The 18975-nt window shown below is 43.9% G+C and overlaps 1 protein-coding gene across 3 annotated transcripts in view; it reads right to left on the bottom strand.

The window, feature by feature from the left end:
- Cemip (cell migration inducing hyaluronidase 1) overlaps window positions 1-14765 on the bottom strand; it is a 169188-nt gene extending 154423 nt beyond the window's left edge. The window contains exons 1-2 of one of the 3 annotated variants that reach the window (XM_058577597.1): window positions 13515-14764; window positions 11315-11519 (exon numbers count right to left, since the gene is read on the bottom strand). Coding sequence is in view for 2 of the 3 variants with exons in the window: in XM_046438539.2 (XP_046294495.1) it covers window positions 14494-14594 (101 nt within the window). In the remaining variant the exon portion in view is untranslated. Of the gene's footprint in view, window positions 1-11314; window positions 11520-13514 lie in introns of all 3 variants that reach the window. The other 2 variants (XM_046438539.2, XM_046438531.2) reach the window with 2 other exon arrangements.
- Between the last annotated feature and the right edge of the window lie 4210 nt (window positions 14766-18975).

Below are 18975 nucleotides of genomic sequence, written 5' to 3' on the forward strand. Positions count from 1 at the left end.
TATCTCATGAATTTATTGATCTCCTTGACAGTGACTCAGAGCTTTCAAACCCTCTATAGCTTTTTCAGTAAACAGGTCAGACTGATAAATGCATGGGTGGCTTATCACACAGAGGGGGCACTAAGAGTGCTGTGGGAACAGCATTTCATCCAGAATACCTGAAATAAGCTCATTCATTTCCTGGCAGACTCCTTTTGAACAGGTCTGGGGTTTCAAGTTCTCAATCAGAGCTCTCCATGATGAAAAATGGACCCACCAAGGATGTACATTAATGGCCCTGAGCCTCACCACAGCCCTATCCACTTACAAAGCACTCTATAGTTCTGAGTGTAATCAACAAAAAGAAGCTAATACAAATCTGCCTACAACCCTTGTTAAGTAATGTTGTTTTAAAAGTTTGCTGTGGAAATAGGCGCCTCTTTGTGAAAAACATTTTTTGGAACAAACTGTAGCATCATAATAAAGGATTGCAAAATGGATCATAGGCAATTTCATTCCCTACCCTCAGATAGAGATAATAACTAAACATCTTATAGCATTTTAAAATAATATATATTTGTGTGCTGGAGACTGAACCCAGGGATAGTCTACTACTGAACTACATCCCCAGCCTTTTACATTTTTTTTTTTTTTGAGACAGTCTTCCTGAGTTGCCTAACCTGGCCTAGAATTTGCAATCCTCCTGCTTCAGCCTCCCAAGTCTCTGGGATTATATGGGTTCGCCACCACCATGCTCAGCTCCCCATCTCCAGCAGCCACCTGCAGCAAACTCCTTGTCTATTTTCCCTCCTGATGCCTTTTAACTTTGCTTCACATCACTGACCACAGTTTGAAATCCTTACAAGTGTGTTGCTATTTCTTCCTATCTCTCCCTCTAGACCCATGCTGTCCCCACTAGCTACCTATAGCTATTAAATTGAAAACATGGCTAGTCCAAGTTGAAATGTGCTACAAATGGAAAATACATGATTTTGCAGATATGGTATAAAAACAGAGTAAGCTATCTCAATATTTTTATATTAATTATGTGTTGAGTTAAAAACATTTTGGATGTACTAGGTTAAAATATACTGTTAAAATTAATTTTACTTGCTTCTTATTATTATTTTAATAGGGTATTACAAAACTCAGAATCATCTAAGTGTCTCCCCTTGTATATCCATTGGACAGTGTACATCTGTTGTACACTGTCATTTCTGTGAAGGAAGGACTCAGCTCATTTTGTTCACTGCTGCACCTCCTAGAGTTCAGCACCCTCTGGAATATTATAACCTGACTACATCACATTGCAGAACAATTAAATAAATGAGAGAAGAGAAAAATAAATAAGGCAAGTAAAGAAAAAATTTCTTGCTGGAAAGATAGTCATATGGTTGCGGGTACAGATTGAATATTCCTTATCTGAAATGCTTGGAATTTTAAGCATTTTGGATTTTGGAATTTGTCATATTTTTGGAGTATTTGCAGACTTTACCAAGAGCATCCTGTAATATGAAAACTCAAAATCCAAAATGTTCCCCAATCTAAAATCTTCAGAGTATCATGTAGGTTCTCAAAAAGGTTTGGATTTTTGGAACATCTCAGATTTTGGATTTGGGGATTAAGAATGCTAAATCTGTGCTTTGAGTTTGTTTATAAATTCATTTTATTTGATTGTAAGGTATTAAGAGGGAGAAACTTTTGATGAGGCACAATTTGTAAGAGTAAGCTCAAACTAGGGCCCTCTCTAGAGGCCAAACAGAGCTACTAGGCCACCTGTGGCTTAAGCAGAGAAAAGTGACAGCAAAAAAGGAAAGACAAACAAAGAAAGGGTCTCTGTCTCCAAGTTATCCCATTGTTCAAGTCCCTCAAACCAGGAACACATTTGGTGACACTGTGACTCAAAATTAAAATGATAAAAATCTTAAAGCTATTTTGACATAAGCATTCTACAAAAACTCAAGTTAATAATACTGTTAATAAAAGCTATAACTAGCATCCATTAAGGATTTGGGGCAGAGATACCCAATTACACATAATATTTATTTTTCATTTATTCCATTAATAAATATTTAGCCCTAAGTTTCCCCAACACAGATCTCATAGCCTACAAGCCTCACAAGAACCTCTGTCAAAACAGAAGGGTTTCCTGGACAAACTCATTGGTAAGTTCTGTCTACCAAACACCCCTCTTGGAGATCCATGATGCACCCTGGTTTATAAAGGCATTCAGACTACCTTTGACGACGGAGACTAGACAACTTGGTTTATCCCAAGTTTGCACAAACTTGTTTGACCTCAGAATACCCAATGGTAGCCCAAGGCAGTGGTGCTCCTGAGAAAGGCATTCTAGGAAATGCTTATCTAAGCTTGGTTTTTCAAAACCATAATTATCAATAAATTGTTCAAATCTCACAGGTAATCCTACCTGTGGGAAACCCAGCAGTGATAAGCAGAGTTCCATGGGTCAGTGGTAAGAGCTGCCTTTCCCTTTGAGTAAGATATGAACAGCTACAGCAGAAGCCATGCAAGAGGCCATGGACATATGTGATATCCATAATGACAAAACAAAAAGATGCAAAAAGAAACAAAAACTTTTCATGTTCACCTTCTGCTATGCACGCAGCTCTCAAAATGAACTCCATGCATGCATACTCTATGTAGGATACTTAGCACCAGGGCACAGAGATCTTAGCAGATCTGTTATTTATACTTTTTAAACAGCATTTTCATCAGAGGTCAAAAAATTGCAAACTTTTTTCTCTATTCTATTTCCTATTGATGCCCCCAAGGTACAACATTGTGGCTCAAGGATCTGGACTGTGAGGACTTGTTCTGGAAGCCCAGTGCTGCCTTTTGCTAGCTGTGTGACCTCAGGAAGTGATACAAGCTCTTAGGTTCCTCATCTGTGAAAGTGAAATAAAAGAAATGGTACTCATTGAGGATGAATACATATAAAACAATTTTTTTTTTGGACTGGGGATTGAATCCAGGAGCGCTCTACCACTGAACTATATCCCTAACCCTTTTTATTTTGAGACAAGCTCTTGCTAAATTGCTGAGGTTGGTCTTGGATCCTCCTTCCTCAGCCTCTGGAGTTGCTGGCATTACAGGTGTGTGCCACGATGCCCACCCTGAACTTTTACTGTGACTACTCCCTCCTATCCAAAGGTGAATCTCACATGGAAATTCTCTCCCTTTATCCCATGTTCCAACTCCATCTCTGCTGTAGTTCAGTCAAACAAGTCAGTTAGAAATTTGTGCAAAAATTCATACAGAATTATGAAAAAATTAAAATATCGGTACAGTTTACAGAAGAAAACAGCAGAGGTCAGAAGATAAATATACTTGACCTCAGCTAAGACACTGGACACAGAAAACATGGATGCACTGTCCAAAGAGATATTGTGAGAAAAGGACTTGGGACACTGAACCCCAGAATTGTTCCTCAAAAGCTTGGAGCTCTACCTGCAGAGGGAATACAGAGCTCAGGTTGGCAGTGACTCAGGTCTCAAAATCCAATGTTTCCAATTTAATGTTCTGCCTCTTGCCTTCTGCACTCCATGGCCATGAAGAAATCAGCAATTCATCCCTGGCAAAGCAGTTTTTCTCAATGCCCATGGTCTTAGCCAAGCTGAGCAGCTACATTCTCCACTAAGGCAGAGTGAGAACTGGAATTCTGAAATGCACTTCCTGCCAAGAATACCACCCTTGGGGAGGAAGGACACAAGCCCAACCCAAGCCACTTGCCAATAGGAACAATGGCTTAATGCCCATCTCTATCTCAGAATCACACCTCCCCTGTCAAAGCCACTTAAGTTAAAGGTTAAACTCCTTAACTGTACTTTAAGGACCATCTTCACCTGATTCAGTTTCATGATCTCATTTCCAGCCTAGGGAAACTCCTAGACTTTCTCCAGATACCCATCTTTGAGATTTTCTATATTTAATTCAGGCTGTTACTTTCTTCCTAACCCTCCCTTCTCTGGCCTGCAAAGATCACTTCCTCCATGAGGACCAGCAGAGCTGTTTGCCATCTCTTTACAGTGCTTCCACATTGCTTGGCTCACACCACAACTACAGCACAGACTGTAGGTGAACTGTCTGTCATCTTCCAACTAAACCATGAGCTTCTCCATTGCAGGGAGATGCGATGGAGCCATCTTCAGTTCAAGGTCTAGAAAGAATTAGTGGATCAATGATGAATGCACTGGGGTTGAATTATTATGAATTTACTACAAATTATCATATTCTCTTAAACGTGCTTTTTCAATTTAAGAATCAAGCAATAGCCAGGCACTGTGGTGCACACCTGTAATCCCAAAGATTCAGTAGGATGATCAGGAGATTGCAAGTTGGAGGCCAGCCTCAGCAACTCAGTAAGACCTTGTTCCAAAGTAAAAAGGAATAGATGGGGTTCAATGATAGGGAGCCCCTGGATTCAATTCTCAGAACAATAATAAAAAAATCAAGCAGTATCAGTCATTATTATGAGTGCAGACTTTAGGATTCACACAGATCTGGATCCCAGTTTCATCTGTTCCATCTCAAATAAGTGACCTCAGGTAAGAGATATAAACTTACTAGATCCTCTCCACCTACGAAAGGGAAGTTTGCTCAATGATTGTCAGGAGGATTAACTGAGGATGCATGCAAGGTAATGTGGGTCTGAATTTTGTTAAGTGCTCAATAAAAAGTAGACACTAATAATAAAAATGGGAGTGACGATAGGACCACAGGAGTATGGATCACTCAGAAGCAGCCATGAGGCTCATTTGATTCCCAGAGCAGAATACACAAGAGTCAGCATCAAATTTATTTCCACTGAGAGATTTTCATGATTGGGGTCCTGGGACGCATATGCAGGATTCAATTTGCATGTTTAATAAATATTTGACCTACTATGTGCCAGCCCTTGGGAATAAATAGAACACAGAAGAGCCTCTGCTTTAAGCCAAGTAAGAGTCTCACCCCCCGAATTAAGAAAAGGATGTTGGTTGTTGGTTGTGTTGGTACAGGGCTGGGATAGAAGCCATCCCCACTGAGGGAAACCACAGCCTCCTACACCAGTTTCCCAGATGGCCATCAAAAGGCCCTGCAGGAGCCAGACACACCATTCAAATTGTGACTATTCCTTCCTGTTCTTTTTGATCTTAGAGAGGTGATGTCCTCAAACAACCTCAACAGAGTAGAAGCTCAAGTTCATGCTTATGAAGCAAGATTCAGTAGAAACATCATCCTGTTCTGTATGTCAAAAATAGCTTTTTAGGCTTGGCACAGAAGTGCATGCCTGCAATCCCAACAACCGGGGAGGTTGAGGCAGAAGGATCACAAGTTTGAGGCCAGACTCAGGAAGTTAGTGAGATCCTGTCTCAAACTAAAAATTAAAAAGGAATGAGGATGCAGCTCAGTGGTAGAGTGCCCCTAGGTTCATTGTCGTACACAAACAAAAACCTTATTTAAAGTAACAATATATGTGGATGTTTAGAAGAAAAATGAACTTGACTACATGGTCATTTTCAGAAACTCCCAGAGTGTTTATGTGTTACTATTTGTAAGAACATTACCCAGTGATTTTAAGATTTAAAACAGACTTAAGCTCTTTCTCAGCCACCTGGAAAGCTTCTGAATATATATAACCCACAATTATGTGGTCAAAGGGAACTCAAAGATGCTTCAAAGCTGTGAACCAAAGAGACCCCTCTGAGATCACCCAGCCTTTGTATTTTTATAGTCATTTAAGCAAAAAGAGATTCCTGTCTATGGAAGTCCCAAAGCCCAAATTCCACAACTGCTTTCTCTTTTACCACAAGAACTGAACTGAGAAATCTGATGGACTCTGGCTTCTTAAGAACTCACAGACTCAAGTCAGGTTCAGTGGTATGGGCCTGTAATCCCAGCCATCCCAGAGGCTGAAGCAGGAGGATAGCAAATTAAAGGTCAGCCTCAGCAAGTTAGGAAGACCCTGTCTCAAAGTAAAAAATAAAAAAGACTGAGAATATGGCTCAGTGGTAAAGCATCCTTGAGTTTAATTCCCAGTACAAAAATAAAATTAATTATTCATATACATATATATATATATATATATAGTTAATACACACAAAATTATTTATATATACATATTTATATGGGGGGTCAATGTTATTGATTTTTATTTTTGCCCCCAGTTTCCTTATGTCTAATAAAAGGCTGCAGAGTCACTCAGCCATGAGTCCAGGGTTCAGCTATGCACATGAGTTGGAGGGGCAGAGAAATAAGGGCACTCACTCATGGCTTAGCAATGTTGCTGAAAAACAACCTTTTGCTGAGTAACATGGAAATGGATCTGAAGCATATGGATTAAATTCCTCTGAAAATAAACATGATTTTCGAATGGAAGGAAAGGAAAAGTACTTAGCCACTATGTTTGAGGTTTTCCTGAACCTAAACCTTTGGAAAATGAGCATAAGAGTAAATTACTCAGTGCCCATAAAAGGCTTGTCATAAACCACCAGTTTGTTTAAATAAACATTTTTAATGGCTCACCCAAACTTTCTCCCCTCTGCACTCCTTTTGGAGTTTTTCCTGCTGTTCTTTACAAGAAGGAGAACAGTTTTGTATACCCACAGGGATGGAGGCTTAGGTGAGTTCAAGACCAAACTGGAAATAGGTGTCCCTACCACACAGAATGAACAAGTATCCTCTGAAGAAGACAGGCAAAAGATGCCTTGGACTAGAAGCAGACAGAAGCAAAGGTACCACCCTGCACCCCTCTGTAGCCCCAGGAATCAGTTTCCTCATGCCCCACCTGAAGACACCACTGCCCCCCTTGAGGGAAGGTGAATCCAAAGGAAGTAGAAATGGTGACAGCACAGGCAGTAACCACTGCATCCAGGTCTACAGCTCAGGCCTGCTGCCAGCTAGCACCTAGGTTCATAGGGACTGTGGTCACCTATGTCAAGAGGTTCAGGCAATACAGGAGCTAACCTAAGCCTGGCCCTGAGCAAAGACCTAGGAAGAAGGGAGAGGCTGAATCCCTGTGGTTGAGAGTCTGTCTTCAGTAGGGCATCTGATGTGGAGCAATGGAAAGGCCTCTGGACAGGGGGTCAGATGCCCCTGAAGAGTAAAGCTGCTGATTTCCACACTCCAGGCTTCCCTGACACCACACAGCACAGCAGGTTGGTGGAAGGAAAGCCATCTTCCAGGTGCCCTTCCCTCTATCAAGTTTCCTCATATAACCAGTACAATACTGGTTCTTCCAGAAGACTGACTGAACTGAACAAGATATTATCATTTTCAATAATTTATATGGTTATTTTGTAGTGGTTCCTTGGATCACTTTTGAAGGACTTACGACCACCTATCAGTGAGGAGTTGGCTATCTTGGTGTTGTCCCACTAAGGATACTAATTTCCTCCTTATGAGAGGCACACAGTTCTTCTGTTTTTCTTCTTTGTGGTGCTGGGGATCAAAGCCAGAACCTCAATGCTACACAAGCACGCTACCACTGAACCACACTGCCAGCCCTATAGGAGGCACACAGAAGGTACAGCTGTTGGATTGGAGCATTCTGCTCATTCAGGGCCTCCTGGAGCTCTTTTTTGTTTTGTTTTGTTTTTAATGCAAGGTAGAGCCCAGGGCCTCATGCATGCTTGTCAACCACTGTACTACTGAACCACATCCCCAGGCCCATCTGACCTTTCAAACCCCACTTTCAAAACCATTTTGCATTCAAATTGGCTTCTTTACATTGTTGAAAATAGATGCATAATCCTGATTGTGATTTCTTGACTTTCACATCCCAGAAATAATATTTTTCCCTTGCCAGTTTTTATAGAATATGAAAAGTCTAGAAGTTTTAAGGTTGATTGGCAAGGTTGAAAGTAAAAGGCCTATTTTTACAAGACACTCATAGCTCCATCTGCCCATGGTCAGCTCTAACTTGAGTTTTCTGCACTAGCACCTGTTATTTAGTCTTTCTCACTGGTAATCCTTGTACCCTGTATTTGTTACATTGTCACACACAAGGTAACTCCACTCCACTTCCATTTCTTTGAAAATTGTTGATACAAAAACCCCACAAGATATTGGAATATTGAAAAGACATAGCAAGTTAATCCTCTGATTTAACGTCCTTCATCTCCTAGTAGGTAATCTGACCTCTACTCTTGTGACCCATCTGTCCTGGTCCCCATCACACTGCAGGGAAACTCCTATCTTCCATATCTATCTCCCCCGCTAGACTGTTAGCTCCCTGAGATTGAGGACCATGTTTTCAACTCTGCCTTCCAAGTGGCTAATTCAGGGCCTGCCATAAAGAAGATAATCAAAAATGTGTACTCTATTTGGTTTTGGTTTCCATATATGGTGGTAAATAACAATGCAATTGCAAAACTGCATCTTGGGCTCCCAGAATGTATTTGCAATCCACCCAAGAATGCTGCAGGGAAGGAAGCTGAAGAACAAAACTGGGCTTTAAATTTCACTTTCAGGTTTAAAAAAAGTGATCTTTTTTGACTCAAGAAAAGTTGTTTAAATGTAAACATGCATTCTCAGTGTCTGGGACCAGAGTTTGATGAAATTCCCAAGTGATCTCTTAATACCACCAAAATTACATTCAAATGCCTCTGCCAGGCAAAGATAAATTGCCATTTGCACAATGGTCTTGCACTTAAAAGTAACTTCATCCAGAAAGCTTTGCAAATTTATTATGACAAGGAAAGGAGGAAACTTAAAGAAGTTCAAGATATGTAATGACTCATGACTGGAGTCTGCTTTGTTTTATAGTAACTATACCTTGTATTTTTCAAGAGCTATTTTGTAAACAGATGATGTATTTCTCCATTGAAAATACAATAAAATTTTAAAAAGCAAAAATAAATAAATGAAAAAAAAAAAAAAGAAGTTCAAGATATTTAGTCTGCTGATAAGGCAGCTTAGGAGCGACAACAATTATTTCCAAGAATTTGAAGGGTCAATAAAAGGTCACCAGGAGAGCAAAGGACAGCTGGACTCCATGACTTGGACATCAGAAATTGACTTAAATGACACCAAAATGAGTTAGAAAGTCAATGATGATGTAGGCACTCACCACTTGAAGGGAACTCAGGGCCAGAAGCAATCACCTGGGAGCTTGTTAAAAATGCAGATCCTCTCCCAGCAACTCAGGAGGCTGGGACAGGAGGATCACAAGTTCCAGGCCAGTCGGGGCAACTTAGCAAGACCCTGTCTCAAAATAAAAAATGAAAAATGCTGAGGGTATAAGCTCAGTCGTAGAATCCCTGGATTCAATCCCCAGTACTGAACAAAGAAAGACAAAAGGGAGGGAGGAAGAAAGGAAGGAAGGAAAGAAGGAAGAACAGCAAGTAGGCAGACCTTCAGCCTTCACCCCAGATGTGCCTAATCAGAACTCACACATTAACAAGTGTCTCTCTGGCTCATTTGCATATTCAAGTCCAAGAAGGGCCATCTAACTTAATCCATTCATTTTTCAGTAAAGAAATAGAAGACTAGAGGAGCTGAGGAACCTGCCCAAGCTTTGTCAGTTGGCCCAGGTAGAGAGCAGAGTCACAATGCATCGCCTTTAATCCAGTCCCCAAGGAACACTCCAATGGGTCTCATCTTTCCTAACTGGCAAAGCCACAGAAAAGGAAGCCATTGCACTGTCCTCAGTTCCTGGTGCTGTCCACACCTTGCAGTCATGAAGAGTCAGACCAATAGCAGGGATTTCCCAGCCCAGAGAGGACTATCAGTGAAGCAGCTTGTTGAGGAAGCCTGTAGCCCTCCTGCCCCAACATAATGCCTAGAAACAAGATGGAGACTCTCTGTGCCAAAACCACCAGCCTGTGGACCTTGCCTTCCCTGTAACATAAAATGCTTAATAGTTAAGCTCTTTAACAGACAGCCAAGAGAAAGAAATACAGAGGGTTTTCAAAAACAGTTATCTGGTCCAAGCTCTTTAAACTCAAGTTGTATCTAAACTCATGATACAGCTGCCCTTGCAAAAGATTCAAAGATAATGCCTCAGCAATTCCTCAATGCAAGGAGCCAGGCTATCCAGAGCTGGGGAGAGGGAGCCTTGCTCTGCACAGGTGCCTCTATGCCTTTGCTTTCCAAGGCTCACTCACCTGCAGGGGTAGAAAGAGAAGAATGTATTCAGATTCCTGGAGCCAAGCAGAGTCTAGAGGAGCCAAGCTGAGCCTAGAAATGGGTCCTGGAAAAATAACAGGGATGGGGAGGAGCAGGAGCTCCTCTCCTGCTGGGTGGGTATGTGTATTTCTTGGCAGTGAGGGAACTAAGCAGGCAGTGAATGTATATTTGATGACATTTCTCTGCAAGCAGCCTGCCATCCAAAGAAGCAAGCTTGAACAAAGCCTGGCATCAGAGAAAACAGGGGGAAAAAAAAGGACCAGGGACTCCACCAGAGAGGCTAGAATGGCGCTGAAGGAAGTGGCTGAACAAGAAGGTACAGAGATTAATAAAAGTCACCATGATAACCATCATCCTACCCAATTTGCAAAGTGAGCAGGAAGGAAAGGAGGCTCAGACCCGCAGAGCTGCTAGCAAAATAACAGAAGGAAAAGTAGCACTGAGAAGTCTCCTCCAGTACCCATGGCCACTGTTATCCTCCTTCTGACCCAAGCAGATACAAGAGAGTAAAAATTAGGTCCTTTCACATTCAGTGTCCAAAGGAAACTGAAACATAGCCTAGTGCTGGGCACACAGAATACTTCTAAAATGCCATTGATTATAGATATATTTTAAAGATATTTGTGCATTTTTTGAACCTAAAAACTATTTGATAGGGACCCTATCTTCATTCTATTTTCACATAACCATGGGGGAAGGGGGGACAGCAAATGCATTACCCAAGTAAGATCAAACATCTGGGTATTTGCCACCATGAACAAAGATATATGTAATATGTGCAGCCTGGACTTTTTATGTATATTGAATCTTGTGGATGCTGTCCACAAAATATAACTTTTTTCCCTTTTAGGAACCCACCTTACATACTTGAGTTTCTCTTTTAAGCTGTAACTACAAATGCATTTAATCCATCAAATGATACTGCTCTGCCCACACCACAGAGTTACTAATGGAGGTCATTGAAGTGACAGGCTTCAAAGGAGGCTAATGAGAGTCACTAAACTCACCTTTCCCATCCCACTGGCCTTTATTGCTAAATGCCACTGTTGCCATTTGATCTATCTGTCTCTGGGGACTCAGACACTGCTGCAACAGACAAGCTGCCACAGAACCAACGAAAAGCTCCTTACCTCCACTCATGCCACTTCCCCCATCCCTCATGGGTCCTGCTGATCAAGACTAATCCATAGTTCAATAGTTTTCTTACCATAAAGTCATGAGTATGCAGCGAACTGGAAACTGCATGGGAGTCCACAGAAGAGAGCCTGGACTTCAAGGTCAGCCAGGGGAAAATGTCCTTCTGCTCTAGTCACATCACCAGTGGATGAAAGTCTCAGAAAGACTCCCAGTGTCCATAGACTATTCCTGAGCTTTACTCCTTTCAGATGGAGGAAGCTAAGATTCCTTTTGATCTATTAAGGGAGAAAAAAGAAGGAAAATCTAAGGGCACCAGAATGTGAAACTGGCATGTATGCATACACACACACACACACACACACACACACACACGCACTTTTGGGGTAAGGAAATATAAGTGAAAAACTGAGTACTTTACAACTTCATTATCTATATACTTGTGATTTCTACCAGATATGGCCCCAAAATGCAGAGTTGATGGGGCCTTTCAAATTCAGCTGGGACTAAAAAAAAAAGTGTGAACAAGTGTCTTGGCCAGGATCTCACACTCAAGCAAGTCTCTGACATGAAGAAATATGCTCTTGCATAACAATTACCACTCATGGCCTCCTTGACCAGGCCTGACAACACAGCTAGCCTACACTCAGCCTGGAGCAACCCAGGAACTGGGCTTGGGGACCTCTCCTCCAATATCAAGAAAGACAATAAGGACTCTTATAAGATCTTGAATTCTTATGAGAGAAAAAAATAGGAAGAATTAATTATCTGAAACAGAGGACTGTGAACATCTTTTGAAAATGACCTTTATCTTTCCTCTAAAGTGGAATAAGCGGGAAAGATAGTTAACTGATTTGTGTCACATAAAAAAGTCTTCCATCTATCTTTAAATATGAATGTTTTTGGCACTGCTATCAATGTCAGCTCTTTCATCAATTCCATCAAGATCTTGAATGTGAAAATAGAGTGAAGATAGGGTCTCTATCAAATAGTTATTAGATTAGGAGAGAGTACAGAGAACATAGTTCAAAAAAATGCAAAAATATCTTTAAAATATATCTATAATCAATAGCATTTAAGAAGTATTCTCTGTGCCCAAGACTAGGCTAAAAGCTTAACTGTGTCAATTAAGTCTCATAACAATCCTGAAAGGTAGAGTGTATTATTCCCAGTTTACAGATGAGGAAACAGCACAAAAACTGTAACTGACTTTCCAAAAGTCACAGACATTGTCTCAAAACAAAAAGACTTGCCTTATTATTTTTACCCCTGTTGGTCTTCAGAAAAGACCTCCCAAGTTTCTTATGATTGTAAAATAAAGGGAGATACACACCTCTGTGTAGATAGGGATGACAAAAAGAAAAGCCCCGGGCATAGAGTGTCATTTCTTACTGGAGGAGAGAGATGTTTAATTTGGTGTACAGATTAACTCCCACAGGTTTTCTCTTCCTGTTTCCAAGTAACCAACTTGAACATTCATCTACTGGGCTACCGAGGAGCCTTTGAAAGCTGCTTCATTATCCCTTTGGAGGAAACTATTAGGATCACAAAATAGCATAGTTGCCTTGGCAAATGCATTCAAATGCATTTTTTTGTACATTTGTTCTGTTTGAATTCTTCTCTATCCTGGCATTAACTGTGAAACTCATATATTCTCCCAAAATTATGTTTCTTAAATAATTTAAAAATAGAACACACGACCTTATGTCCTACATAGAAAGCCGTTTGAGTTCAGTCTGGTATTATCTCACTGCCTTCGTCAGATACTCAAGGGTCACACATTCATAACACCTCTGAAGGGTCCCCGTGTTGTCCCAGAGAAGCCAAGGAAGCCCCAGGCGACACGGAGACGTCCTACAGAGTCAGCTGCAGGCTCAGCTAGGAACTGGTCACAAACCACACTGCGGTAGGGTAAGCGACCTCCTGAGTGGTCTGTGCCGCCTGGGGATAGAACACCAAGGGTCCCCTCTTACTGTCAGTTCCTCTCTTCTTTGCAGAGCCTCAACATCTTGGATCTGACAGGAAAGCGGGTGACTTCCCGGGAGACCCAGGGCCACAGACCCCGAGTGGAGGAAGTGGCTGGGAGCTGTCCATGGTGGCGCCGCGCCTGGGCACGCAGCGCCGCCGGCTCCCCGCCCCCGGGCGCGCCTGGAATCCCTATCCAGACCGCGGAGACTGAGGGACCGGCTCCCGGGCTCACCGTCTCCGGGATGGGGCTGCAGCCAGGCACTGGCTCACACATCAAAAGGTTAGTTTTGAAAGGGAGTTCTTACCTGTGGACAGGGTTGGCTGCTCGGAGCAGGACTCAGAACCTCAAACCCGGCTGCTGGCTGCATGCCTGGGATGGCCGTGGTATCCGACCCTCGGGGAACGGCGGCGGTTGCTGAGAGCGAGTCTGCGGCTGAGGGACCCGGGCGCAGTGCGCTCCATTCTCATGAGCTTATGCATCCCGTGGGGTCCATTCCAGAATGTCACTGGCCCTCGGTTCCAAAGCGGAGAGCTGGAGACCTGACCACGACCCTTCCAGGATCCTGTCTTTCCTCTCAACCTAATGCAACCCATCTCGCAGCGGACCGGTGTCCCTTGCCAAGGACCAGCAAATCTTCCAGCGCTGCCAGTTTAGCATCTCAGTTTAAATATCAGCAGGGGCCCTCGGTCATCTAACATCCTATTGCCTCTGCCCGCCCCGCTCTAGCTTGTCTCTGGGTGCCTAACGTTGTCCTGAGAGGCTGGAGGAGACGATGGGAAACCAGAGGGAAGACCGTGCTGAGCCAGAAGCAGCAGGGCGAAGACCTGTTGCTAGGCGCACGCCCACTAGTGCACAGTCTGAGCTGGCTCCCTAATGGCTGGGCTCTGTCCGAGTCCTGGTCCTTCAAGATAGTCCCTCTTTGGCGAGATACTGTCCGGGGCTAGAGTCTCCCTTGACATTCAGAAGGGGGGAAATCTACCGAAAAGCAGATATCTGTTTCCCGCTGAATGTGCTCTGGGGACACCAGCGCCCCCTGACACCTGCCGCTTGTAAAGAATCACAGATCTTAGAGATATCTCACAGAGGACAGAGACAGGGGCGTGTGCCCATCAACAGACGCTTGGACAGACAGAGGCAGACTACACAGCACAGGGACAAACAGAAGCCGAGGGCGGTAAACACTTCCCCTAAGCCAGGCGGAGGCGCGGGACCTGGGTTCTTCCCTCCCCTCCGAGGCTGGGGTCGGCCGAGAAGCCATGGAGACCCCGGCCGGGCCCTCTTACCTCCGGGTCGGTGACTGAGACTGCCACGCCTCGCTGGCCAGGAGCGCAACAGCCCGGACGTTCGTTCGCTGACCACTGGGCGCCGAGAGCTCCTGGAGCATTGGCAAGCAGGGAAGTCTGGGAAGTCGCGGTTCAGACCTAAGCCCACTCAACCTGGCTAGCTCCCGGTGCCCGGCCACTGCACCCGCGCGCCGCTTTGCGCACACAGCTTCGCCCGCTTGCACTGAGCCAGGATCTGCTCGCGCTCACTCGCAGTCTCCAGACCGAGCGGCCGCTTTTATAGCCGCTTTTATAGGCTGACTCCTCCCCCCCACCCCAGCCCCTGCGCCCGCGCGGCACCGAAGCTCCCCCCTGCCTCGGAAGAGGCGTCCCCCCGCCCCGCAGAAGTGGGGCGGGGGCCCTGCGCCCTGGCCGGGGCCGGGCGGGCTCTGGCGGCAGCTCCCAGAGACGCAGACCCGAGCCCCAGAGCCTGGTGCGCGAGACCCGCAGCGGCCGCCGGGCGAGGGCGCTGGAGCCCGGGACAAGGTGGAGCGCCGGGAGCATGCCCGGCCTGGAGGGCTGGGGTCGCCTGCTCAGGCATGAACCCCGGTTTTCACCCGCGATTTTCCCAAAGAACAGGCTCGGAGAAAGGAGAAAAGTCTATGTATGCCACAGAATCGCCGGGATTCCGGGCTGCGAAGTCTCAGAATCTATCCCCCCACACCCCAGTAACTCATGAGAAAAAAAGTGGACATAAAGATTCTGGTCTTTGTCTTAGCAAATCCTCCAAGAGAAAAATATGTGGGCTTTCAACTAGAGACCTTGGTTTGAAACTGGATCTAGACATGCCAGTTATGTAACCATAGGACAAGGGTCTTAACCCCTCTGAGCCTCAGTTTCTACATAAGAAAAATGGATTCTCAAAAGACTATTGAGAGGATTTAAATGACATCAGGGAATTATGAGTTCCAGGCACTTAACAGGTGCTCAGTAAGTTAGAGTGCAGGAGGGCTCTGCACTTCTTGGACTGGACAGGCCAAATTTCTCAAGGATCAAAGCAAGAAGGTGACCAGTGAGATATTCTCCTGCCCACGAAAATAGTACTAATGGAAAGAGCCCATGACAACAATTCCCCAGAAAATCTGGAATCCCCTCTTAATTCTGCCATTAACTTGCTATGTGACCTTGGGCCAGCTACTTCCTCTCTCTGGATCTCAGGATGGTTTGGAGGTTCATTTGTTTGTTTTCTGTTTGTTTTAATCTGTAAAAATAGGACTTTGATGTCTATTCTCTGTCCTTTCCCTTTTCTACTTTGCCACTCAGACCCTTCCCCTGGTTTCACTGGAACCTCCTAGAATACACATTTCCTTCTTTTTTCCATCCAGTGTGGTGTGAGAATCAACTCTGCATGAAAATCTTCACTCTGGGCATTACATGCTAGCTCCAGGAATCTAAGTGTGGGCTTTTGGTCCAGACTATGGCCAAACAGAAGCTTTGGATGTCTTTGATCATATCTGCTGGGCGTGGACAGAAACTTTCGGTCATTTGACTATGCCAGAGAAGCCCATCATTCCACCTCCAGGCCTTTCTAGAAAACTGGACTTGATCCTTACTGGAGACAATGATCAAGATTCTCAACCCTTCCTTCTTAGGAAGTAATGAGCTGAATCTATAGCAAGCCTCACTTCCCACACTGTCCTTTCCTGGAAAATAAAATGGAACCTATCTCAGTGTCCCCGCTGAGTCCTCATACCATGATTCCTGTTTCCTTTCCTTTCTTATGGAGCACCCAGACACCCAACCCACAAACATTTGTGAGAAGCAAGAGGGAAGATACTGAGCATTTGACCCAGAGCATTTGACAGCCTTGGATCAGCCCAGCTTGAAGTGACAAGTAAGATTTTTACCCTCTCCCATAGACACAGAGTACATTTGAGGTTCAAAATATGAGTGCAACCAGGCAGCATTCTATTGAGAGGCCAGCTCAGCAGGCATCTGAGAACTGAAGCATTAAAGAAAGATTCTTGCCTTCCCAGGGATGGGCCCTGGGAAGTGCTTAGTCATGCTTTCTCCAAGCTCAGAAGTGCCTAGCACATTCCTCTGGTATCCAGTTTTCTTTATCATAGACCAATACCCAGGGGAAAAGAGAAATGGTGATGAATTACAAACAGGCTCCTCACATTTAAAACCAGATTCTCCAGCCAGATCTCCACTCAGCACTTGCATTCAGTGCACAGTGATGGACGGGGTGTGCTGGTTAAATTTTTAAAGAATAACGTTGGCAACATTAACCTGGTGTATTTACTATCCACACTTTCTTAAATCCAGGGTCTTCTAAATGCAGAGATAAGAGCTAGTCAAAAGAAGGGAGCTGTTAGCTTTCTGGGTTTTGCCAGAATCCCTCAGCTGAGTCTCCAGAAAGAAGAAAAATACTCAGAAGTGCTATGATCTTTCATCCAGAGCCCTGCCCTTCCTCCCTTCTCCACATTTTTCTCCAGGCCACCTTCTTCAGCAAGGATACAGCCCCTCTCCACATCCCATGTAATACATCCATTCACTGCTGCCCATGTCTGGAATTTTCTATTCGGCTGGCTGGATTTCACATTTGCCCCTCAAAGCAAGGGTCACCACACTCTACCTGCTGACTAGCACAGCCAGCCCTCCAGCCCCTACCGAAGCTTCCCCTACAGAGTCTAAAGGCTGTCCACAACTGTGACTCTATATGCCAAGCCCCCAGTCCTGGCTTTCCCAGGAAAATCTAGGGAGTGAGGAAACAAGGAGAGCTGGGAAGCAGGATGCAGCCATGTGGGTGGACTGTGGCCCTCAGGGTTTCAGGCAGACAAGCAAAAACTAAAACCTCAATCCTCCTCACCCTGACCAAGCTCATGAATACTCAAATTGCACCAACAGGGGTCGCTCTTGGATACTAAGCCTGATGTTGGCCTCGGAAAAGGGAAATTGCAGCTTGGACGCTGGGATCGGATTTACACAAGATGCTCCTAGGTTCTTGTTTTGTCAGATGTAATTGAGGCTGTCTAGCTAAAGAGAGACAAGTATTAGGTTTTTCTGGTGAGCGAAGTCTTCACTGGAACTAGAAACACTGACCAGCCACGCAAGAGCTCTGAAAACATTTCTACCACTGCCTCTTCAAACTGCTAGTCGTCATAGAGAAAGAAGTCTTCTGCTTCTTTTTTATATTTAAAATATAGGTAAACGTGTTTATGTATGTACGCATGGTGTTTTCGTATTATTTCTTTTTCCTAATTGTAAAAATCAAAAAACGTTCCCTGTTTTTACAAAATCGTTAAAAATTCAGAAAATGAACAAAGGAGAAATCACCCAACTTCTACTACAATATATGTACATTACAAAAAGCTTAAATATAGAGAGAAGCACAAATAATCACTTCGATTTAAAGATCATTTCTGTTAATTTCAGTATATAGCTAAGCCTTTTTCCATGTATATTACATATATAGGTGCACAAATATAAATGTATGTAAGTCTTTGTCCTCACCAGAGAGCGTGTTCTAGGAGGGCAGGGCCTGAGTCCCTCAAATCTACCTGTACTAAGTCTGTTGAGACAGGGATTTGAAAAAACAGGAACCACCCAAGAACCACCCATGAACCTTTGAAACGCAAAACAAGCAACTCTTGAGCTGCTCACGTCAAGGCTCACGTCCTTGGCCAGAGTCCTCGAGGCAAAAAGTTAACAGGATGTAAGGGTAAAGCGCAAGCGCAAGAAAAACAGGCACGAAATTGCATGACTCCGCCCTGTCTCCACCTCTAGTTCGTCCGGTAACTACTGTCTCGGTATAAAAATTTTCGGGCTAGAGCGAAGAGTTGCTCTATTTCCCTTTAGAGATGGCCCACATTTTCTCTTGAATATTTTTGTTTCTTTCACCCCAAAAGCTTCTCACTTTCAACATAGAAGGTAGCCCACATTCTCCCTTGAATGTGTATCAGCTTTCCTTTGTTTTTTGTTGTTTTGTTTTTTAAACAGGGATTGAAGCCAGGGGCACTTTACAACTGATAGGTCTTTGCGATAGATAGGTCTTTCTAAATTGCCCAGGCTGATCCAAACTTGTCATCCTCCTGCATCCACCCTCGTGAGTCGCTGGGATTACAGGTGTACGCCACCACACCTGGCATACCTGGATTCCTAAATAAATCTGTCTCTAATTGGTGCATGCTGAAATTCTTTCTGCCACATATGCCAAGGACCCCACTTGTCACCCCTCTCCAAGAACTCCCCTGGATACTGAAGAGTCAGAACCCCTTTGGCATTTACATTATGAATGGATGAATACATGAATGAGCATTTCTCATAAAGCTAACATACAAACAGTAGAAAAACAGACCCAAAGATATCTAAACATTTGAAAAGACATTCAATTTTGGACATAAACAAAGAAATGAAAACCAATACTACACTGCAATACCATTCAGATTGGCAAAAATTCAAAAGTTTGAAATCACCTTTGCTTGCTTGGGGGTGGGGAGG

This window comes from Marmota monax, unplaced genomic scaffold, assembly GCF_021218885.2.
Source record: "Marmota monax isolate L192 unplaced genomic scaffold, Marmota_monax_Labrador192_F-V1.1 WCK01_AAM20220418_F8-fsc00005, whole genome shotgun sequence".
NCBI classification, from domain to species: Eukaryota; Metazoa; Chordata; class Mammalia; order Rodentia; family Sciuridae; genus Marmota; species Marmota monax.